The sequence below is a fragment of the Canis lupus genome, chromosome 5 (assembly GCF_003254725.2).
Source record: "Canis lupus dingo isolate Sandy chromosome 5, ASM325472v2, whole genome shotgun sequence".
NCBI lineage: Eukaryota > Metazoa > Chordata > Mammalia > Carnivora > Canidae > Canis > Canis lupus.
In genome coordinates, this window is record NC_064247.1 from 29,445,721 (window position 1) to 29,471,289 (window position 25,569).

Sequence of the window (25,569 nt, forward strand, 5' to 3'; positions counted from 1 at the left end):
ACATTCAGAGCAGTACATTTTAAGGCACTAGGGGATCTAGTTCTAAACTTGGGGTCACTTGTACTATGTTTGAAATAAAATATCTTAGATTCAGCAATGCTGCCACCACTTGCCTATTTGAGAAATGTCTTAGTGATTTACTCCCAGCGGGAAGACCTCAGTGTCTGGTCGCCTACAGCTAAGTGGCCCCAGAAGGCAAAAATCCATCTGTGTTGCAGGCGGGCCTGGGAATGAAGACAGGGCGGAGCTGGAGACAATATGTCTGGGTTGCTGCTCCAGCAGGTGAAAGAGCAGCACCCCCTTGGAGATACCAAGGCTAGAAGAAAACACCGGGACCACACACAGGAAGCACACCCCGAAAAGTGGAAGGCTGGCCTCTAACCTGGGGCCTCACCTGGCGGAGCAGCTCCTGCTGCTTCAGGCGCAGCCGCTCCTTCTCCATCTGCAGCTGCTGGAGGCGCATCTGTTGCTGTTGGCTGGAGCCCCCGCCCCCTAGGACGCCTGGAGGGCTCTGCGGGGCTAGGGGCGGGGGCTGCTTCACCGGAGCGCTCTGGCTGATTCTCTGGTTCATGGCTGCAACAGAACAAAACATCTAGCCTAAAAATCTGGTAGCAAAGGCAAAGGACAGCTTTTCAAAAGCAACTGGGAATACTCAACGTAGCCTTTATGGCAGGAAGGCTGGAAATAACCTGAAAACCCACCACTGGGACAATGGTTCCATGAACTTGTTATCACGGCTGCTGCCTCCGTGGTCCTTATAAGATGCAAGACTGAAGAGACAAGATGGGGCGCGCATCGGCCACAATGTGAACGGTCGAAGATGTATACAGATAAAAGCCAAGGGTGGAACAGAAGGTATAAAAAAAGGAGGGGTATACGTATTCCATGCACATCCAGAGCACAGCAAGGGATGGGCAGCCCAGAAGCCACGAACGTGTGTTGGCTTTGGACCTGGGGCTCTGTGATGGAAGGGTGGAGTTGCACAGATAGTTTTGGGTCACTTTGGATATCTGAGTGATGTGAACACGTTATTTACTACAAAATATAAGTACAGGTTTAATTAAAAATACTTCTACCACAGCCAGTTTACTTAAAAACACATCTACCACAGCCAGTGACACGAAGCATTCTGAGCAGCAAAGTCCATTAAAAGTGCTCAGTCCTCAGGACACCTGGCTGGCTCAGTTGGGGGAGCGTGCGGTGGAATCCAGGGTCATGTGGGGAGAGGACTTGAAAATAAAATCTTCAAAAATAAATAAAACGATCAATCCTTAATATATCCTAGAATACACACAGAACCTCTCATAGAGCAAGTAGATGACACGATGAGACGTGTGCTCCTGATGAAGCTTACGAGCCTCTGGATGGCAGGTCTCACGTGACACCACGGTCACCTCACGCGGCCCAGGCGGTCACGATCGTCGCTGTGGTGGAACCTGTAACACCACATGACTATCAGCAACGGAGGGATTCTCCAACTTGTGAGTTTGTCACTGATAGATACAACCCTGATCAAACTGTGGACCGCGGTAGCCTCCCTGAGCAGGTGCAAGCATCATCACGTGAAAATGATTCAGACACGTATTCAACTGTTTAAGGTGAAATTTGGGTCCCCACTTCTACTAAGGTGTTTAATACACAGCAAGCAAGAAAACCTCAGGCCATACATAACAACCTCACAAACGCTGAAGGAAAAATATGTCTCCTCCAACCTTTTCTGGAGAATAGCCAAGAAGGAACACTTGACGCAGCTTAGATGAGGCCAACAAAATCCTGATGCCAGGACATGAGGAGAAAGGGAAATTAAACATCCTGCTCTCGCTTTCTCTCATCACCCTCACTACCAAACTCCTGTGGCTCACTGGAGTCCCAGGCTTTACCTGTGTCCTCTGCTGTGCCTGGCTGTAAAGGCCAAGGAGACAGGAGCGGCCGGCCCAGCCTTTCCTGAGCCCATGACCGTGTCAGGAACCCTTCCCTCCTGATCCCGCCACAGGGGCGGGGGTGGGGTGGGTGGTGGTGTCCTGGTCATGTGTGTGTTCTTATTAGCACAGGGTCTGGCACAATGGTGGTGCTAAAAAAATTGGTTGAATATTGAGGCAGAAATTTACCTATCTGAGACATGACAATATACAAATCCTACCAGCAATGTCACCACCTAGGACTGATCAGCTCTGCCAGGACGCTGGGACGACATGGACACAGAAGCAACCATTACCGTGACTCCATTTAGCCCAGCCCATGGAGGCCCTTGACACGTGCAGAGGGTATTCACCTCCGAGGCCCACCTCTCCATCCAGGCTTTGTTTCTAACTTCTTGACTAGAAGTTATTTAGTTTAAATCTTTTCTTGAAGCATTCAAAATCAGTAAATTTATCTTTAAGTTATGCTTTTCCTGAGTGTCCTACATTCTGAAAGTGTAATTCATAATTGTTCTATTTCAAGTACCTGTAGTTTCTGTGATGATTTCCACTTAACTCAATGAGCTACTGAGTACACTGGTTATGCTTCTAAACGTGTTTTGTTTTGTTTTTGAGATTTTACTTCTTTATTCATGAGAGACAGATAGAGAGGTGGAGAAAGAGAGGTGGAGACACAGGCAGAGAGAAAAGCAGGCTCCCTGTGGGGAAGCCTGGTGTGCGATTAGATCCCAGGACCCCGGATCACACCCTGAGCCAAAGGCAGATGCTCAACTGCCGAGCCACCCAGTCGCCCGCCCTGCTTCTAAACACGTTTTAAAGTTTCAAAATAATTTCCAATAGAGCTACAAACTAGTAGGAAAAATATAAATGATTAAACTCTCACGTGCTTGTCATGCAGCTTTCCAATCAATACACACAGCCTTTTAATTCCATTTCACCTCTATCCCCACCCACCATCTTGGATTGTCAAGCAAACGTGACAGCATTTCACCCATAAATATTCTCAGTATGTATCACTCAGGGTTTTTACTTAGATTCTCTCATCTCCTAAGTATTTTCTCTCTTATGCTGAAAAGCATGGTTCTTTTTTTTTTTTTAATTTTTATTTATTCATAGAGATGGGGGGTGGGGGCAGAAACACAGGCAGAGGGAGAAGCAGGCACCATGCAGAGAGCCTGATGTGGGACTCGATCCAGGGTTTCCAGGATCATGTCCTAGGCTGCAGGCGGCGCTAAACCGCTGTGCCACTGGGGCTGCCCTGAAAAGCATGGTTCTAATAACATGAATATGTATCATCCTTCTACACATATGCAGTTATTTCAAATAACATGAGTGATGAATTTATGTTCAACAAAATGACTATTAGAAAGTTTCTGATTTGTCATTGTTGGTCCTAAAGATATTTCATTGGGGCCGACTGTCAAATCACTGTGGTTCAGTCACCTGAAATAATTCCTCTCCATATGACTCAGCCACTGGCTCATATAAAGGTTCATTTGTGACATTGTGCTTTCGAACCTTAGACTTGCTTTACTTCCCAGCCCCAAATGGTCACCAGTGTTCTGTGTATTTTAAAAAATCCAAGCAAACACATGCAGACTCTGTAGATCTATGGTAGCATCCAGGCTAAGACTGCTTTACTCCACTTCCCCTTTTTCTTTTTTTTCTTTTTTTTTTTTTGCACTTTTTTAAATTTATTTTTTATTTATTTATGATAGTCACGGAGAGAGAGAGAGAGAGAGAGAGAGAGAGGCAGAGACACAGGCAGAGGGAGAAGCAGGCTCCATGCACTGGGAGCCTGATGTGGGATTCGATCCCGGGTCTCCAGGATCGCGCCCTGGGCCAAAGGCAGGCGCCAAACCACTGCGCCACCCAGGGATCCCCCCCTTTTTCTTATTTCATAACACATCCTTGGAATCACCCCAGCACAGAATATAGAGGTTTTCTCCCATTTTCTTTTTAAAATAGCTAATCAGTATTCCATTCAACCAATTTCCTATCAGATTTTCACTATTTCAGAATAAACTCATCCATACACAATTCTGTCGTTTTGCTACCGTATCCTGGGGCAGAGTCCTAGTTGGGAAAGACTAAGTTAATGTTAAAACAAATTATACTGCCAGACCTCCTCCCTTCTTCCCTCTCACACCACTGTTGGCACTTTGTTGCATCCCTACCAGGAATATGTAAGGGAATCTTTCTCTCTCCTGAATTCTTGCCAAACTTTTGGATCTTTGCCAATCTGAAAGATGAGAAATGGTTTCTCTGTGTGATTTACTTTGCTATTGTTTTTCATCACCATCCTATCATAAGGGCATGTGTATTTTTTATGTCAACCATGTTATCTTTTCCAATGGGGTTATTAGCCTTTACATTCCTTATTTTAGACAATCTTACCTCTACAGACTAGAGGTAGACAACTGTGGTCACATATAAGCTACAAATAATTTCCCTGTTTACCATCTGTCTTTTTACTTTGCCCTGTTTTTTACATGTAAGTTTATTTTTAAGCAAAATTACCAATCGTTTTGAAATGTGAGCTGTTTTCCTCACACCCAGAAGGCAAAGGAATTCATCAGTTTTTTAATTCAAAGATACTACATGCTTCCTTTGTATATAGTTATTTGGCAACTCAATCTAATCCATTGGAATTTACCCTGAAATGTGGCATGAATGAATACAATTTTATTTTTTCATGCTTATTTGTCTCAACACTACTCATGTGAAGTATATCTTTCCCTGAGAAACATCTTTATCACAGACTAAATTGCTGTATTTTATTGTTCCTGGATTTTCTATTTTGTTCATTTACACAAGGTACCACAACTTTAATTACAACATTCATGCTATGTGTTGGTACCCAATAAGGTACACTTATTTTTCGAGGCTTTTTTATTGGGATCTAATTTAATGGCACTGTGGTTAGAAGAACAAGGTCTGTGTGTTGATTCCTGAAATGTGTGACTTGACACGTGGGCAAATCCTTGCTGTGGTGCCGGCCAGGGCCAGGAGCTGCTTCTCTCATATCTCCCTTGTTCCTAATACTCTGAGTTCCTGACATCCTGAGGAGCTGACATCCCTCAATCTGGCAGGACCCCAGCCCTGCCTGCCCTTGCTTCCTATATTATGTAGGTTTTATTTGCTGACCCACAGAGATTATTTCTTAAAATTTATAACCCCAGTTATGTCTTTTTGGTTATCTCCTTTCAGTATTTTGTCTGGCGGAGCAGAAAAGGGATATCAGAATGTGACTTGCTGCTCCAGACTGTTCCAAAGCTTCATTAGTCTCTTATACGGCCCAATGAAAATCATATTCATCGATGATCTGTCTTTACAAAGAATAAATATCTTAAACTTTCATAATCATGGTTTGTAGTTTAGTATTCTGTAGGAGAGTGGATAGAAAAAAAGCCAACAATTTTAAGAGCTAAGATTTGCCAGGCACCAATCAACAACCTCATTTAACACAGTTGTTTACATCTACTTGCCACCAACATGAGATGCACAATTGACAGGCACCATCATGATATAAAAAAAACATGGCCTTTATGGTCAAACCAACCATGATTAGAACCAGACTTGATTCAGTAACTCATCCAACACTTTTTCAATGGTATGTGGGGTACTGATGTGCCCCTTTGGCAGATACGGCGAAGATTAATACATGTAAAGCACCTGTTTCAGGCTGGACGACAGGACATGCCCCATACATATTACTTGGTTTCCCTCGCCAGAGCAATTCCTACTAATCTTCAAAGATTTCCACCCCTACAGATAATCATTCTGCCCTCCCATTCGCTTTCTCCCATTTTGCCAAGCCACTTCCATTTCTAAGTATGCTACGACTCACAAACATATGTGTATTTGTCTTTCCAATTAAATCTAAATGGAAAAAAGTGGGTAGTGGAGATTAAGTCTCAAGGGAGTTCCGCCAAGACATCTTCCTCCTTTGCTGAAATACATTCCCAGCATTCTAGTCTGACACTCAGTACACTTCCCCACTAAGACGTCTTAGACATTCTGCTACGTTTCAATAATACGAGTTAAATATGAATTGGGGGGGGCTGATCTGACACTTCATCACATGCAGTGAACACCTCATAAATCGCAACCTAGAACAAACAGCTATTGGGGAAAATGTTTTAAGTTCCAGCAATTATATAAATTAATTTTAAAAAGAAACTGCTAGGAAATACCCCATTAGTAAGTTAAGAAGCACTGGAATATGAAACTTGATTAATTGCAAAATAGATTCTAGAACTATATACTGTTACATATTTCATCTATTAAGAAACATCTGAAAAGCTTCTGAGCTTTCCACACTGGGTTATTATTATTAACTAATATAACATTTAAAAGTTAATATAAATATATATTCTTTGTGAAAACTGGACAATAACACAACTTGTGAAAATAAAGAGGAGAATATCCTCTGCTTCCCATCGTTTCCTAAAATTAAATACCATATGTAGTAATCACTCATGACAGGGACGCTAAAGGCATCATGAATTGGTTGGTACAATCTTTTTTGGATCTAAGCTTATTTAAATGATTCAAAACACAGGAAGGGAGAAACAGGATAGCAAGAGATGAAGGAAGAACTCTGCAGAGTTGAACAGAAGTCTGCACCAAATGTGCAACAGAAACCATCTAATCTGCTGAGTGCACTAAATACTGCTCCCTATGGATACAGCAGTGCTACAAACTTTCCTTACAAAGCGCTTATGTAAATGACCAATTCAAACTGCCTTGTTTATCTACTGAAGCTGGGATTGATTCCTCTCCAGAAGCATCCTGTTCTTTACCTTCTGAGGATCTCAAGCATTTCCACAGAGAGAAGAACAGTGCACCCACAAGGGGTGCAGCAGAGACCTCACAAGCAGGCAAGAAACAAAACAGGCTTTGTTTCTGGGGAAAGGGCCAGAGAAGCTGTAAAAGAGGAGACCAGCAGAGGACCAAGTTCTTCCCTATAATCGACTTCTGAAATCCCAATGTCTCCAGCTTTAATAACATTTCTAGAAGGTAAAGAGAAAAAAATCTTTAAAATATGATAGAATTTTTTTAAAAAATTATTTTAAAATTCAGAGTCTGTGCTGCTTGGACTATGAAACAGTAACTGTCAAGTTTTACTTAACAAATCAGCCCTGTCAGTTTGATGGTAGCAACCTATTCAATCAGTGACTATTGCTAAGAGCCCACCTTGTCACATGCTCGTCATCCCCATGGATGGGTCTCTTCCCAGACCGCATTCTCAATATCTGCATTTCCAAACTTCAGGAAGTTTTTAGATTTTTATAATTTATAACCTTAACCTTGGAATATTACAAAGTATGACAGATCTGGTCATCAACCACGAACTTGGGAGATAATAAATTCAATCCTGGTAACCTCAGGAGGCATACCTTTAAAATGAGAAATCAGTGTTCGCAACTCTTAAAACACTATCTTGCACCAAGTCCCCCACAACCCCTAGAGGGCATGTCTTTACTTTGTCTGATATTTTACCAAGTCTCAACACTACATATGTACATGTTAGCATGGTTGTGTTGGTTTGTTCTTAACATTCAGAAACAAATTTTAGGTTTTGCACATACCTTCAGGGATAGTCAAGACCATAAAATAGTAAATATGTTAAGAGAAATGAGTGCTTTTCTAAAAACACAAACTAATAGGCCACCTGTAGTCTTAAAACTAAAAGCAAAACCCAACACACTCATTGCTAGCTAAGTGTTACAAGACCTAGGGAACTACTTCTACATCTACAAAAAATTGCTACTTACTGGCATAATAATTTATGTATTTAAATATAAAATGATAAAATGATTTTTTCAGTGAAAACTACTGTTAGATTCACACTGAAAATCTGCCTCTTGTAAAAGATGCAAAAGACCATGGTTCTAACCTAATGATGAAATCTTTTTCTTCTTTTTTTAAGAGGATGTTATTTACAATTAATCTGTACACCCAACGTGGGGCTTGAACACATGGCCTGAGATCAAGAGTCACATACTCCACCTTCTAAGCCAGCCAGGTGTTCCCCAAATCTTTTTATTATCAATATGCGAAAGATGTTTCCCAATACTTAATTGAGCCAAGTAACAATGCTGTGCCAGGAATGATTTTTTAGAAGTTTTAACTGTGGTGGCTGTCTGGCTCAGGCTGATGGAGCAACCCATTCCTGATCTCATGGTTGTGGGTTCAGGCCCCACAGTGGATATAGAAATTACTTAAAAATAAAACCTTTAAAAATATTAAGTTTTACTAAAATATTTTACCCTTTCAACAGTTTTCATAGATTCACAGAATTGTGTAGCCATCATCAATTTCAGAACATTTTCATCCCCCAAAGAAATCTTGTACTCTCTGCATTACACAGTCCCTCTTCCAGCTCCTGGTGGCTACCCATCTATTTTATTACTATGCATTGGCCTTTCCTGGACAGAACACATGCATGGCGCAAAATAACACATGGCCTTTTGCAACTGGCTTGTGTCACTTAGCTCAACCAAATTCAAAATTCAACCATGTCGGGCAGCCCGGGTGGCTCAGTGGTTTAGCGCTGCCTTCAGCCCAGGGTGTGATCCTGGAGACCCGGGATCAAGTCCCACGTCAGTCTCCCTGCATGGAGCCTGCTTCTCCCTCTGCCTGTGTCTCTGCCTCTCTCTCTGTGTGTGTCTCTCATGACTGAATAAATAATTACATCTTAAAAAAAAAAAAAATTCAACCATGTCTAGTGTGTACCAACATTTCCTTCCTTTTCATTGCCAAGTAATGCCCCGCCATATGGGTACAGTGTACTGTTAGTCCATTCGTCAGCTGATGGACAATTGTTCTACTTCTTGACTATGGTGAATAATGGTGCTAAGAATACTCACGTACAGGTTTTTGTGTAGACACACGGTTTCAGCTTCCTTTACGTATACACTTATGAATGGAACTGCCAGGTCCTAAGCTATCTGTGCGTTTAATTTTTTGAGGATCTGCCAAACTGTTTTCCAAAGTGGCTGCATCATTTTTTGATCCAATCAGCAGTGAATGAGGGTTCCCATTCCATATTCTGGTCAACACTTATGGCATGTTGATTTTAGCCATCTGACTAGGAGCCAGGTGGTACCAACACCGTGGGGTTTGCTCTGCATTAGTTGTAGCAGTTTGCCTCCTCTAAGCCCCTGCTCTAGATCTTGTCCAGGGCACAGCAATACCTCCCTCCTGCACTCTTGCAATTCTCTCCTTTCCCAAGCACAAACCCACAGACCCCCAAAATTGGGCTAAACTTTTTAAATCCCTAAACTGTTAAAAAAAATTGACAACAAACATTACTTAGATCCATTCAACTACTTCTTTCAAACATCTCTCAAAAATTCATCTACTGGCATGAAAATTCATTATGATGGTATTTTTCAAACAATGCAATTGTGGATGTAGCTTACAAAACCCCAACAGCACATTTTCTCCTTATCATGTCATTGAACAGTTTTGGGGCAGGACACAAGGGTTGCTAAATGAGGTGAGAAGAAAGGGAGAGAGTGTTCTAATGAGCTTTCAGTTCTGTCCTCAGAGGACAACCATGTCTTCCTCCTCTAACACAAAAATAAAGTCTGAAGTCCAGCTTAGAGACAAAGCCCAGATAATGAGACTACTGGATGGACAAAAAGGGAATTACATTTTAAAATATACCTGCCATCATGAATTCATTCAATTAATGAGTAAACAGTTCCATTAATAGCAACGATTTCTAATCATGTAATTAGATATTAATTAATTAACATTAATAACATTAATTAACATAAATAACATTAATTAATTAATATTAATTAATTAACATATTACCATTAATGCTTTTTCTAGGGGAATTCATAGTTTAGGAGAGACTGATGTCTTATATATTGCTGATAAACACGAAGTTGGACCTTCTTGTCTAGAGCCTGACTGGGTTCTTGTCCCACTCCAATGCCCCCTTAGAACAGCCTTCCCTGACCACTCACTCCCCAGGCCACATTACTCCCTTCAAGGCACTTTATTATCCATCTCTCACTGTCCTAAATGCATCTTGTCATGATTTATTTATGTAGTAGCCTGCAACCCCCTCCCCGATGGCTACTGTTATGCTTGGTACATAACTGGCACTCGACATATGTCGAAAGAGTAAATACTGAAACGGCTTCTATCCCTGGTTAGGAGGATGCTATGAGTAATGCACAGGAGAATCTCCAAGTTGAAGCAAGTCCAGAATGAGCTATAAAATGACCTCAGCAACCAGGGTAGCAGAACAAAGGGAGGATAAAACCAAACAAAGAATGGGAACCACTCTCCTCCTAAATCATTCTGGTATTTCAGCAGAAATCCATTTGATTTTTCCTCTAGAAAGCCTACAATCTGTTTCTCATATCTGAACCTCTGGGGAGGCACAAACAGTGGCTTTCTTCACCAGCACATTTTACAGAATACTTGTTGTTAATGCAGCATTGATAAAATATAACTTGAAACCGTTTTCTTTCAAAAGCTTATTAAGGTTTTGTTGTTTTTTGTTTTGGTGTTTGATGTTAGGGGTGTTAGTACCATAAACCAACCATTAATTTAAATTATCATTCAGTGACTTCAGTGATCTTAAGATTTTAAGTTGTAAATATGAATAACTCATGTAAAAAAAATTCCTTCACTTTGTAATTACTTGGATCGTTGAGCCATCACCATATATAAACTACAAATGAACGAACAGGTCTGCTTTCCCCTTGGTAAGCAGTGCAAATTGCTCACCATGACTGACAAACTATTTTGGCACCATCTTCCTGAACAAACATTAAAAAACAAAAGACAGGGCAGCCCTGGTGGCGCAGTGGTTTAGTGCCGCCTGCAGCCTGGGGCATGGTCCTGGAGACCCGGGATCGAGTCCCACATCAGGCTCCCTGCATGGAGCCTGCTTCTCCCTCTGCCTGTGTCTCTGTCTCTTTCTCTCTCTCTCCCTCTCTCCGTGTGTGTCTCACATTAATAAATAAATAAAATCTAAAAAAAAAAAAAATTAAAAAAATAAAAAACAAAAGACAAAAAACACACGAGCACAAATAAAACTGCAAACCTCCAGTATTAACCTAATTTTGGTATTCTATAATCTTATGCATTAAAATATCCATTTCAACAAAAATAAGTAAAATATTAATTTCAAAGCAAATATAAATAAGCAAATATTCATTTGCTTAAGTAAAAAAAAAATACATGTAGTGAGGACAATTAGTAACCATCTCTAAGAGCAGCATGTTTTAAATCAGACTTCACTAAACACACAGCCTAGAAGGATACTTCCAATTAGCTTCTATCAGGCCTTTGCTTTCTATTAGGACAACTTTATGGGAACTGTAAATTTTAGAAACAAAGCATACTAAAAATGCACCACCTTTCAGGTAATAAAGCCCAATCCTGTGAATATATGCATTTTTTAGTTCCTACATGCTTCCAAGAGACTGAGGACAAAGTCTACCAAGTCCAAGCAGCACCGCCCACCTCCCCATAAGATTTGTTGGCCGGGCCATACTCACGTGATAAGGCTTATCTTTAGATTAAAGGTTGAAAGATTTCTCTGTCTCCTCTTCAAAAGTAATTCCCAGCTGTGAGCAGAGGACCAAAAGCTAAACCTGAATGATGCAACAAATAGTTCAGATCTCTCTCTCTGAAACCTCCATGTGCTTGAACCCAGAAGCCAGGGGCCAAAGCAGTCACTGATGAATCCGTAATCCAGCAGAATGCATTTCATCAATTAACGACTCAAAATCATTCTCAAAAAAGCATCCAGTATCATCTAATCACATTTAAGTCAAGGGAAGATAGTGGTATCAGAAAAAACTCAGGTCTCTTGATTCCCAATTGAGCAGGTAAAAGTCTCTATCATACTATGTTTGAATTTAGTACCTTATATAATAATTCCTATGAAGAGAACAGGATGCCAGGTAACTTCTGCAGATCTGAAAATAGGATTTTTGGAAGGCACATAAAATGCCAGGTGAGAGCAATCCCACAACTATCTTTCTCAGTGGATAGTGTACATATAAAACACAATCTGGTGTATTAAATTCAAAGAAGCAGCAGTAAAATGAACAGCATCCAGAGAAAGGATGTGAAGTGGTTAAGATCCCAGAACTCTTCGAGTGCGCAAGAAACCTGGAGAAACCACAGTCAGAAGAAAACACTTCTGGGATCAAAGCGAAGTAAATTTCAAGGTAAAGGGACACATACTTTGCAGCCATTAGAACTTTCTTTACACAGAAAGAATGTGAAGCTTGTAATCTTGGGAAAGGTCAGAACTGAGGTTGGGAGATGATGTCCTAACTCACTCCCTTTAGGTAATTTCCTTAAGGTGAGTCACAATAGAATACACGTAAATGTAGTAACCATTGCCATCTTCCCTCTGAAACTTCCATGTATCAGTGTTGATGAATTAGGGATGTTTCTAACAAATCAACTGCATGAAATCTAAATTCCCAAAAAAACTCTACATCTAAAAAGACAGAGTTCATATTCTAGTTCTGCTGCTTAATGCTATAACCTTGGACAGGCCACACAGTTTCCCTAGAAAACAAATAGGTATCAGACAAACTCCTATTTGGAGCCATATTCCTTACATCCCCCAGCACTTCTGTCCACCTCTGCTGATGCGGTGGAGGCCGACACTGACTGGGTGGCACTGTGACGTTCCATGGGCCAGGGCCAGGGATGGTATGACATCTCCCAGTATCAGAACATCACGTCTTCTCACCCAGCTCCATTCTGAAAAATGCTGGTTAGGGGAATTATAAAAATCTTTCCAGGGCCAAATTTTGTGAGACTTATCTGTTAAAAATTTTGCATGTGCCATCGCTCTTCTTATCTAAAACACAATGAACTATTGTTTTCTTTTTCTTTTTTTTTTAAGATTTTATTTATTTATTCATGAAAGACAGAGAGAGAGAGAGAGAGAGAGAGAGAGACAGAGACATAGGCAGAGGGATAAGCAGGCTCCTCATTGGAAGCCCAATGTGGGACTTGATCCCCGGACCTGGGATCACACCCTGAGCCAAAGGCAGATGCTCAACCACTGAGCTACCCAGGTGTCCCAAACTATTGTTTTCTATCCTAAGTAGTTAGAAATATAGCTCATAACCAACTACTTACAAGTTAGCATCACCAGGAAAGGTTTAGAGAGGGTAAGAAAAAAAATGTATATTTTTTGAATGCATGATTATCAAGAGACTTGCTTCATTAAAATTGACTAGATGCCGATGCTCTATCTACCCAAGACTCCGTTAGCAGAGATACGGGTTTAGTGTCCACAGCCTTCAGTGTATTTTTCCATCTCTACTAGTGCACACTTAGGTACTTAGTTGGTCATTAGGTACATTTTCATCAAAAGTAAAATACTAATTCACTTAGAATATTTGGTGTTAAAAGGAAAAAAATTAACGAATATCTGAAATACTAATATTTGTAGAAGACCTCTAAGTGTTGATTCAAAAGATTTAAGTTTGATTAAGAGAGATGTGAACAACTTTTGGCTTTAGGACTTAATAAATTACATATTTTTACTCTTTTAATTCTACTTACCATTATTATTTTAGGAAAATTTCTCTCTCTCTCTCTCTCTCTCTCTCTCACACACACACACACACACTCTCTCTCTCTCTCTCTCCTTGGTTTAAAACCAAGAACCACAATCAACATCTAGGCTTTAGTTTCTCCATGTATAGAACATCTATGCAAACAACTGTTAGGAAGTGAAAGACATTGTGTTTTTGTTCATTACATCCTTTAAGACTCAAAAGATGTACTTTTTAGCCCAAATCTCTGGTTCCAATATTTCATGTACACCAAACCTGTTTCTACTGCAGCGGTGCCATCAGCACTGACTTCCAGAAACAGACTGCTAGCATTATTCAAGTATGTCTCCCCATGGACAGGAAGGACAGTAACAGTACATAAACGAAGAGTTCACTCATGAGTAGTGTTCTGGAGATCTTTCATTCTAAAGAACAGAAATTAATCTTTTGTGTATTTTCATTAAGGCTTTTACCAGAAATTGTTCTAGGACTATTACCTAAAACAGTATTTCTACAACACACAAGGAAACATTTAAAACTTGAGATGCTTCCTCATGTTTACAACATAAAATCTCCAGGGGGCGGAAAAAAGGTGTTTATACAAAGTAATTCAATGGCCTATGTAACAGCTGACCACCAATTTTTGTTAATCTAGGATCAAAACATCCCTAATAGGATTCCTTAAAAACAAATAAAAACCCTCCTTTTCTCAAAGCCAATAAATACCAGGAAATCCTTACTGTTACTGGATGTCACTTTGTGATTTGTAATAAATGACTAATAGACTCCCTAAAGTAATATAAATGTCAAAAAAATATAGTTTTTTAAATGTTAAACAAGAAAATCAGATAAAAGAAAACTGATCCACAACAAATTACCCTTTAATTTCCTGAAGTTATATGGATAATTTACCAACTGTATGCAGGATGTAAATGACTGATGAATTATTCTAAATATAATCGATCTAAAACATCTGATACAGAAATGGGAGAGCTCAAGGAAGGGAGTGAAGACGTCAAGCTTACTACACAGAGCCGTATCTCCTATTTCAAAATGTCTAAAGACATAGGTCAACATGACCTAAGCTAAAAACAGGAAAATAGTTTAATACAGGTTTGGAGAATGGAGAAGAGCAAACCTTGCAACCCTGAAAACAACCTACCGTTTGTTTGTGTCTGCATGGCTCGGAGGGTCAGAAAGAGGACAGTTTATACTTTTTTTTGGCAGAGATAAAACACAACCCACTACAGAACTTCGGATTTCAAGGAAAGTTCCTTCAAATTCAGCAGCTAGCAGCCTGTCTCGATTTGCTGTCACTCAGATCAGAGAAGCCCACGCTGTTTCCTCTCCTGCCCCCACTCGTCACACTTGAGCTCTCAGAATGAAAAGGTCTGGAACAGATTAAAAGTCAGGCCACAGAATAAAAAGCTCTGGCATGTTATCAAGCCCGTCTGGAATACACAGACATGGTGGGCCCAAACAGGGAAACTAGAGCAGTAAGAGAATTTTATGAAACTTTTTTTTGGCAGATCTAATTGCATGTTTGCGTGTACACATGTGCTAAAGGGAGGGTGGGATGATTTTTTTTTTTTTTTAGTACTTTTTCTCATTTAAAACAAAGACCAAGTTGTGTGTGTCATTAATGGATATACTTAGGATCACAGCCAAGTTGTTTTACTTCACTATTTTAACTGAAAGTACTTACACAAAAAACAAACTTTGCTCCAATTCCTGAGTTCTGCAGTTAGCTAAGAGTTAATCATCATCTTTTATAACCTTGTGTTAGGGGGAAAAAAAAAAAAACCACAGACCATTTTTTAAAATTTTCAAAATGTGGACAAGCTGACCCATTTCATTAAAGATGATTTAAGGAAACATGGCAGTTATCATTCCAGTCTGTACAAATGGCAGCACTGACTTAATTCTCTACCTTACCTGGTTTCCTATTTCAACTGCAAGGACTTACTCAGGTATTAAATAAAATCCGAAGTTGCAAATTATTAACATGCCACATTACTTTTCTAACACCTCAAACAAACTGTGAAGCTCCAAAGGTGAGCACTGAAGCCAAACTAGGCATCTGTTGGAAGGATGGCCTGTGCCCTGGCCTACCTCTGACTTCACGGGAATGGGGTTCAATCACTGGCTGTCCCTGCAGCTCAGGGCAGACCTGACAGGTCACACCTGGATGGAGCAAAACTGCTCAGTGTTTCTGACAGGGAAGTTATTTTACCCAAGCAGCTCCAGGCAGAAGTTTCCTATCTCCCTTTCCCCCAGGACTGTGTTTGGAAAGATCCACAGAGTTTAACTCTTTCTCTTAAGGGCCCCACAGCTGCTGTCGGGCCAACCTCTGGAAAGCTTCAAAGGTCCCCGTCCCCTTAGTGTGACCTACTCATTGATGTACACACTGTTTTCATTTAGCTGCACCCAGTCCAAGATGAAAGCTTCAAAACCACAATGCTTTGCTCCTTTTTAAGACTCATTTTTCCATGGCTTTGGAAGACTATCTCAGAAACCCAACTGAAGAAATTGAGAAGAGTGAAGAAATGTGGCACTTAAGAGCTTGTATATGATCACTGAAATGTGTACATTTATGAGGAGAGTATTCCTTTGTGCAAACGATGATTTTAGTCATGTGATTGGAGGGGAATATGGCTTCGCTTTTTGTTTCCTAAATAAAAAAACTAAGGATCCTTTCTTAAAACTGATCTCCAGGGTGATGGCACCCCTCCCAACTGAGGACAGAGAACACAGGATGGGGCTCACTGCCCCCTGAAGTCTAGCAGAAATAGACATGGGGTCTTGGACAAGAGCTGGAACCCCAGGTTTCATAGCAGCCTGACAGCCTGATGATTAGCGTGGCCAGAAAGACCATTTATAGCAAGATCACTTTGTCTCCCAAAATGTCTCCCAGTGACTCTGGTTAGCAGCCACCACAACATTCCCTCAACCCCACCCTGAGAAGTCCAAGTTACCAAGCTGATTCAGATCTACATTCTAAAGTCCAGAGTGAAAGGTATAAAAAGAGATATAAAAATAATACAGGAAAGAAAGAAAAATAATACAGGAAAAGCTGAGCGGGCAGTCATTTCCTTTTCAATACTACAAAGCAACGCAATTTTAGTATATCTTCCCAAACCAAAGTCTCTCTCTCTCATTCTCTATCTCTCTCTCTCTCTCTCACACACACACACACACACACACATCAAAAATATCTAAAAAGGTTTTGAGATGAACCTTTACCAAAACGAGGGTCAAGCCTTGGGTCTAGCCAAGAGGTGGTCTTGTTCTTATGGTTTATATAGTATATTTCTCCATCCTGAGTCATGGCTTGTTCCCATCCATCAGGAAGAGGACCTATAAGTACAAAAAAAACATTATAGTTGGTTTTTATTTGGTGCAGCTAAAAAAAGTGGGAAGGGTGCTAATTTATAAAGAAAATAGGTCTTGACAAAACAATGTATTAAACTAGAATTAAACATGTGTTCAGAGAAGAAAAGTAAACCTATATACCAAAGTCTTCTGCACTTTTTAAAAGAAACTACTAATTAATAAACTCTACATCCCCAGAGACATGGATAGAAAAAAAGTGTTGTGAGAAATCCTTTCAGAAGTCATGACTCAAATTATCATCATTGTTAATAGGACACATTTGGTGCACAGCTTTGGGCCTGCCCACAGACCTCAAGGCTCTTCAACGAGGAGATCACACAAGTGTCCTCAAAACACCTGATGTGTCGCTAACATTTTGCTTCATGTAAAACATAAAACACACTTTGGCTAATTCTGTGAAGCTCTGCTTATTTCCATGATTTATGTGATTGTCTCACACCAAGAAAATTATCACAGAGAAAACCATATTCCAGAGAAAGCTTATTTTTAAGCAGCCCAGAAGCACCAGGTGGTAGGGTGGTGGCTGAGCACTTAGAAGAGGCAGGGGAAGCCCCGGAGCTGCTGAGGGCCAACTTGTCAGGAAGGAAGAGAGAGAGAATTTCAAAGGTACAACATCTGTAAGGTAGGACTAAAGAACATGGGAATTCTAAAACTATTTGAATGAACACCTCAACTCTTTCCATCTGTGGATCAAAATGAACAGAGCACTCCCTGGGTGCCTGCCACTGTTCAGAGAAGATCATGTGCTTCAACTCATTTAACCCTCACAACCGCCGGTGACTCACACGGTCCTCACACCTCCATTCTAACCAGGACGCTGGCACACAGTGGCTCCATACACAGGGTCACAGGGCATGCACATCTGGCAGCAGGGCCCGAAACACTGCTCCTCTTCCCTAAGCTTCTTCTCAGCCATCACCCCACACTCGACACAAGCACTAAGGAAACTACTAGGTTCCTTATCCTCAACTGGCATTCCAAGACACACTTGCGCGTGATGCTGAGTAACTTTGCTTAAACAGAACATTTACACAGGCCCATGGGACCCAAAGCTCTCATTCTGGCCAGTTTCCTTTATTTCAGAAACTGACCGATTTGCTACTATCCCATTGCCAAAGGTCTGCTGCATACTCTCCAGAGTCCACAGGGAAAGCCCTCTTGCCGTCCTGCTTGCAGAGTTCTGTCCACAGTGAAAATTAAGCATGTCCAGAGTTGGAATTTGCCACAGGGACCCCATATTTACTAACAAGTGAATGGGAAGCAAATTCCTTTAACACATGTACATCAAACCACTTTTCTCAGTAGCATTCACTATCACATGGGCTCTATTTCACTACCAGGAAAACAGAACCCCCATAACTGAATATGAGTGCTCGGGTGCTAATTGGGAAGCCAGCTCAATAGAAAGATGCTTTAGAAAAACAAATAACTGACATTTTAAGTGCCTGAGACATCATGATGTAGAACAAGTTAACAGAAGTTGCAGGATGGCTCTGAACACCTCCATCAACATCAGCACATCCCAGTAGAGCCTCCAAACTTGCTGTTTTTTACTGGTATTGCTATCCACCTTGGCCGCCTGAGTCAGAACCCAGAGCAGTATTCTGGATACAAAGCAACCTTCCTGCCCCCACCACCCTGTACTGCAGGTGACACTCATGTTCTCTCTGACCCCTCTGTTCCAGGGCATCTCTAAGAACGCAGTCATCAGGAGTCACCAGCAGCTCCTCTTTCTCAGCCACCAGAGCTTCCTTCCTTGGTGTCTCATCACCTCTCCTCATCCCAGCGTCCCCTATCAGCCACCAGGGATTTCTTCTTACAATACTACCTGATCAATTCTTCTATGTAACTTGTTACTTGTAAAAGCAGTTCCTTTCCTCTTGAGCAACAAAAGGAAAATACCAGCTGGACTTATTTCTTAACAGGTGTTCTTCACACAGCCGAGCCCCTGTCCTCCCAACTTTTCACAAAATCAGGCCATCTCTTTGTATTTGCTGCTCCTCTTCCACAGATGTCCTTTGACTTGCCCCCTTATACACTCTCATTCATTCTGCAAGAGAGCTCAGATGTCACCCCTCAATTCAGCCTTCCTCGAGGACCCCACATGGATTATGAGTTTTCTCTTCTGTGTTAACATTTACCAGATGAGCACTCACTTGTTCGCTCATCTTTTCATGCACAGGCTAGCAGTATCTGAGGAACTGCTCAGGCACTGCCTTGACATATTTTGAACTTTCTATACATGAGCTTAAAAATCATTTAGTACATATATTATTTTCAATTGGTATATTTATAAACATGGAACACCTGAGTGGCTCAGTGGTTGAGTGTCTGCCTTTGGCTCAGGCTGTGATCCCGGGGTCCTGGGATAGAGTCATGCATTGGGCTCCCCGCAGGGAGGCTGTTTCTCCCTCTATCTGTGTGTCTGCTTCTCTCGCTCATAAATCAATAAAAAAAATCTTAAAATATATATATATATTTATAAAAAGAATAAATGTTGCTAAACCAGTGCCTTTTGTTTCTTAAACTTTTTGTTCATAAATGTATTCATATTCACAGTTCTTTTTTTTTTTTTTTTTTTTTTAAATCATTTATTTATTTATTTATGACAGTCACACACACACACAGAGAGAGAGAGGCAGAGACACAGGCAGAGGGAGAAGCAGGCTCCAAGCACCGGGAGCCCGATGTGGGATTCGATCCCGAGTCTCCAGGATCACGCCCCAGGCCAAAGGCAGGCACCAAACTGCTGCGCCACCCAGGGATCCCCATATTCACAGTTCTTTTAGAAAAATGTTAAAACTTACAAAAATGCAGAATGGAAAAATTGTGCAGTTTTTGTGACCTACTCCTCAGGGGAAAAAAACTAAACAACTTCAGTTTTGTGATATGTTCTGGATGCCTTTCTTGTGCCTGTGTTTCTACAACAAATGCATACCCACTGATACCTGCTCTACCTGTCCCATACTTGCTTTATTCACTTAACATATTACGGCATCCCTTCTTGACACAACACCAGATCTTTTTCTCTTTAATGGCTTTATACATCTTACTGTACAGGCAAACCTGAGATGTGGGTTTGGTTCCAGACCACTACAATAAAGGATGTCATGTGAACTTTTTGGTTTCTCAGTGCATTTTATTTTTTTTAATTCTTTATTTGTAAAGATTTTATTTTTTAATGAGAGACAGAGAGAGAGAGAGAGGCAGAGACACAGGCAGAGGGAGAAGCAGGCTCCATGCAGGTAGTCCGACACAGGACTCGATCCCGGGTCTCCAGGATCACACCCTGGGCGGAAGCCGGCACTAAACCGCTGGGCCACTTAGGCTGCCCTCAAAATATATTTCTTAAATACTAAGACTTGAAAGTCAAAACGACTCCTGGATGCAAGGCTGCAGGCATGAGAACAAGATTAATCTCATTGGACACCTCCATCAGAGCTCCTGGGTGACCAGGCACATTGTCAATAAGCTACCACATTTTGAAAGTTATCCTTTTTCTGAGCAGTTGGTCTCGACAGTGGACTTACTCAGTAAACCATGTGTCAACAGCTGTGCTCTCATCCAGGCTTTGTTGCTCTGTTTTTCTAGAGCACACGCAATGTAGATGGAGCATCCTGTGTACAGGCCCTGAGAATTTTCAGAGTCATCAACAAGCACTGGCTGCAATGGAAAGTCACCAGCTGCATCAGTCTCTTATAAGAGAGTCAGCCTGTCCTTTGAAGCCAGGCACTGACTTCTCCCTCTCCAGCTATGCAAATCCTACACAGTCTCTTCTTCCCTTCATTAATCATCTCAGCTGGATCTCTTGGATCACTTGGTGCAGCTTCGCCCACACTTCTTGGGTTCCTAAAACCTCACAAACCGACTCCCTCCAGCTTCTGACTTTTCTTCTGAGGCTCCCTCACCTCTCAGAACTGGAGAGTCAGGGCCCTGCTCTGGGTGAGGCTTTGGCCTTCCAGACCACTGACACTTTCTACCCATCAGCAATAAGGCTGTTTTACTTTCTTACTTGTGTGCTCACTGGAGTAGTACTTTTCATTTCCTACAGAAACTTTCCTTTGCATTCACAGCTTGGCTGTTGGCACAAGAGCCCTAGCGTTTGGCGTACCTCGGCTCCCATGCCTTCCTTCCTCACTACTGCGACTTCATCATTTTCATCATTTTAAGTCTTTGGACTTAAAAGTGAAAGACCTACGACTCTTCCTTTCACTTGAACACTTAGAGGCCCTTGTAGGGTCATCAACTGGCCTTATCCCAATACTGCTGTGTCTCAGGAGAAAGGCCAGAGGAGAGGGAGAGACATGGGGGAACAGCCAATTAACAGCATTTATTAAACTCACCATCTTACATGTGCACAGTTCACAGCACCTGAGACAATTTTAATAGTAACATCAAAGATCATTGGTTACAGATCAGCAGAACAAACAGATGATGAAAAAGTTGCAATATTATGAGAACTGCCAAAATGTGACACAGGGACACCAGGTGAGCAAATGCTGTTGGAAAAATGTCATCAACAGGCTTGATGGATGCAGGGCTTCCACAAACCTTCAGTTTGTAAAAACCTACAGTATCTGAGAAGCACAATAAAGTAGAACACAGTAAAATGAGACACGCCTATATTAGAATTCATTTATCCCTGTTCCCAATGTTAGATATCAAAGGAGTTCTGAAATCGTAAAGCTGCTGGAGCCCTGGGAGCAGCCATGGCACTGCCACCACACTGTGATGACACGGTCACATCTCACCTACACAGTGGCCTCGTGGCTCAGCACTGACCTCATCTTTGTCATACGGATGAAACACAGGGGCATTCAGAGACATAATTCACACAAGGGAGACCGGAAACTTGGTCAAGGTAAGATCTGAACCCATGTCTCTGACTTGACAGCTTCTGCTTTTAACCATATAATATATGCTGCTTCCCAAAGATATAAATTTACTCTCTAAAAGTTATGCAAGCGTTTCCATATGTTAAATTTGCAAAGTGGAAATAGTGACTTTTTCTCATTATACAAAAGTTTAAGTCATTAAGTACTTATATATAATCATAATTTCAAATATTTGTTATATAGAAATCATTAAGTATTTAGCATCTCACTAAAAACAGCAGACTTCAAAAATAAAGTTCAGCAAGTTTGCTGAATGGTTCACTAATACCATTCATATACACCATAAGCCATCAAAACCAAAGCTCTGGGGCACCCAGGTGGCTCAGTTGGTGAAGCATGTCTGCCTTTGGCTCAGGTCATGATCCCAGGTTCCTGGAATGGAGCCCAGCACCACACTCCCTGCTCAGTGGGGAGTCCGGTGTGCTCTCTGATAAATAAAATCCTTAAAAACAAAAACACAGCTCTGAAGGCACTAATTTCAGACATGAAGGTACCAAGAAAACCAAACCTGCTAACAATAGTGACAGCTGCCCTATTTTCATACCATATTTCTATTTAAGAAATCAAATAAGGTGCATATGAAATAGAATTACTGTATAATTAATTTTCTAAGCACTCAAATTAATGTGTCAAAGAGAAAAGAAAATAATGCTTTACAGATTCATTCATATTTTTCATTTAACACTGGGTAAATATAATATTATCTGGAAAAAGAGGTTCAGAAAGGATTTTTTTTTTAATATAAAAACTGTTAAAAGGCAAAGAAGTAGATGAGGAAAGATAGACTTTAAATAGTACTGGGTGGGCAGCCTGGGTGGCTCAGCAGTTCAATGCCACCTTCAGCCCAGGGTGTGATCCTGGAGTCCCGGGGTCAAGTCACATGTCGGGCTCCCTGCATGGAGCCTGCTTCTCCCTCTGCCTGTGTCTCTGCCTCTCTCATGAATAAATAAAATCTTAAAAAAAAAAAAAATAGTACTGGGCCATAATCCAATCCTTAGCAGTAAAAAAAGAAAACTGAAAAGAAATAAATCTTCAACTTTAAACATGAATTAAATAAAATACAGATCTGGGGCGTCTGGGGGGGCTCAGTCAGTGGAGTATCTGACTCTTGGTCTCAGCTCAGGTCTTGATCTCAGGATTGTGGGTTCAAGCCCCACGTTGGGCTCCATGTTGGGTATGGAGCCTATTTTAAAAACAAAAAAAAGGGCAGCCCTGGTTGGCTCAGCTTCAGCACCACCTTCAGCCCAGGGTGTGATCCTGGAGACCTAGGATCCAGTCCCACATCAGGCTCCCTGCATAGAGCCTGCTTCTCCTCTCTCTCTCTCTCATAAGCAAACAAACAAACAAACAAACAAACAAACACAAACCAAACCAAACAAAGCAGGTCTGGGCTTTACACACACAAAACAAGATTTTTAGTTAAATGGACCTTAGAAGAAATTCAGTGACTTGATACTTAATGCAGGAATCTAAGTCATTATGCTAAACTAACAAGCTAACTGTTAAATACTCATGAAAAGCAAAGAAAACAACAGTGATAGATTTTCTGAGCCATTAGGTTACAAAGGCTATTAGAAGTGTGATTCAAATGTGTTTGGGCTAGCCCGAGAATGGAGTAAGGTCCTAATAAGTCCAAGGAGAAATCGGGGCTTCCCATAAAATTACATTTTTAAGAGAAGACCACAGGGATAGATCAAAATAAATTCAGAATGCCGGAGTTCAGTTTACATTCTGATTTAATGTGTTATAATTTCTTCAATATGGAGTAGATAAAATAAAGCAAATACAAGTAGCAAAACATTCACAAAAGATGATTTAAAATTTGTGATCAAAATCACCTGGAGGGCTTGTTAAAACACGTTGCTGAACCCCACCCTTAGACTTTCTGATTGAGAAGGTGAGGGGTTAGCCTGGAAATGCCCAAGGACACTGATGCTGCTAGTCTGGGGAACATACTTCAAGAACCACCAACTTACAATAACCACTTAGAATCTTGTTAGCCGGCACAGAACTACTTCTTGACTACATCTAGCTTACACACAACTACAATTACTCATCATTAGGTACCATGGGCAGTTCACAGACCAAACTCTGAGGTGCTGCATGTCTGAGAATGCCCCACGAGGTCTGCTAGAACAGGATGACATGAATGGCTCACATCTATCAGAATAAAGCAGCTCATAATGCGGGTGATGCTTTTTCTTTGTAAAAACAAAAACAAAAAACCTGAATGGCTCAAGCAACTATTAAGGAGAAGTACCACAATTAATTTTTTTGTCCTCTAAGGACTACATGGAAACGAAGAGTAGGGCCCTGGAGGCAAGATGAGCATATGTGATCCATGGGATGATTACTGCTCATTTAGCTTCAACTCTTGATTTTCTCAATTCAAATGAATAACCCTTATCATAATACGATTTGGTTAGTTGTGTTTCCTTACAGGCTAGAGTTGTTTGTTTATTTATTTATTTATTTATGACACACAGACAGAGGCAGAGACACAGACAGAGGGAAGAGCAGGCTCCTCACAGGGAGTCCAATGGGACTTGATCCCAGGACCCCAGGATCAGGACCTGAGCCAAAGGCAGATGCTCAACCACTAAGGCACCCAAGGCGTGGCGCGTCCCTAGGAGTTTTTATTTTTGTGCATACTGAGCACTTTGTTATTTACTGTCTAGCAGAGTAGAGTGTCCACAGCGCAGGAGGGGAATAAATGTTGACTGAAACAAATCGACAGGAGATTCAATTAAAATTTGTCATTTAGCTTGTGAAATAGGATATTCTGTTTTCTTTTCCTCTAAGCTCAACCTCTCCATTACCTGGCATGACAAACTGAAGGAACAAGAATACTACAAAGTCTTTTTCTTCAATACGTATCTACTGAGGTCCTACTACATTTGGGCATGATGCTAGGTTCTGAGATGCACTGCAGGCAGAGAGCAAAACAGTCCCTGTTGGACGGAACTCATGTTCTAACCAGGAAAACAAATAGCTATGTATAGCACAGTGCTGGATGGTGAGTGCAGCATGCAAAAAGACACAAAGCAACATGAACGCAAACAAGGTCTTTTGGAAGAATGGACCAGAAAGGTTGCATGAAAGAAGTGAGCTTCAGGCTGAGGCTTCAACCAGCACAAGCTGAAGCCTGGGGCAAGCATCCTGCCAGGGAAAGAGTGAAAAGGACGTTGTGGAGGGGCAGAGGTACCATGGTACGCAGTTTCTGCAGTGAAGACTCGACCAGAGAACTTTCATCATTCCAAACATGCCAAATGAGTAACATGTGGGGATCACCGACCCTCAGGGGTAATACCGATTCTCTGAGCTCAGGGATAATCCCTAAATAAGTCAGAGTGCGCAGTAAACATTTCTGTGCTCGGTCAGGTTCATACACACTAGAGACAGGCCCCCAGACAAGGGGAGGAGGTGGGAGTTCTTCAAGGCCGACCACCACACCAAGGTCTTTTGGGAATGAGAGATTAAAAAATAAGCCCTGTGTCAAGAAGGTGGAGCATTTAATAACGTGTAAAGGTGAGAATTTTTTTAATGTAACCCTCAATGCCTAATGGGGGCTTGAAATTACAACCCTGAGATGGACAGTCACATACTCCACTGACTGAGCCCACCAGGCTCCCGGAAGGTGAGAAATCTGAATTAGGGCAAGAGAAAGAAGAGTGGTAGGTGACCATTAAAGTAATTCATAAATGAGAATTACTTACCGTTGGGGAAAATAAACTCCTAGGAAACTCCTAGGCAGGAATTACTACTACTGGCTAAATAACTCATGTACTACAGCAGTGC

General features: G+C 41.3%; 1 protein-coding gene across 13 annotated transcripts in view; it reads right to left on the reverse strand.

Annotated features, from left to right (window-relative positions):
- Positions 1-25,569, reverse strand: part of YAP1 (Yes1 associated transcriptional regulator) — a 105,265-nt gene that overhangs the window by 20,549 nt on the left and 59,147 nt on the right. For 3 of the 13 annotated variants that reach the window (XM_025465746.2, XM_025465744.3, XM_049110049.1), the window contains exons 4-5: positions 16,727-16,840; positions 395-573 (exon numbers count right to left, since the gene is read on the reverse strand). In XM_025465746.2, the coding sequence (XP_025321531.1) occupies positions 395-573; positions 16,727-16,840 (293 nt within the window). Of the gene's footprint in view, positions 1-382; positions 574-16,720; positions 16,841-25,569 lie in introns of all 13 variants that reach the window. The other 10 variants (XM_035716247.2, XM_035716244.2, XM_025465745.2 and 7 more) reach the window with 5 other exon arrangements.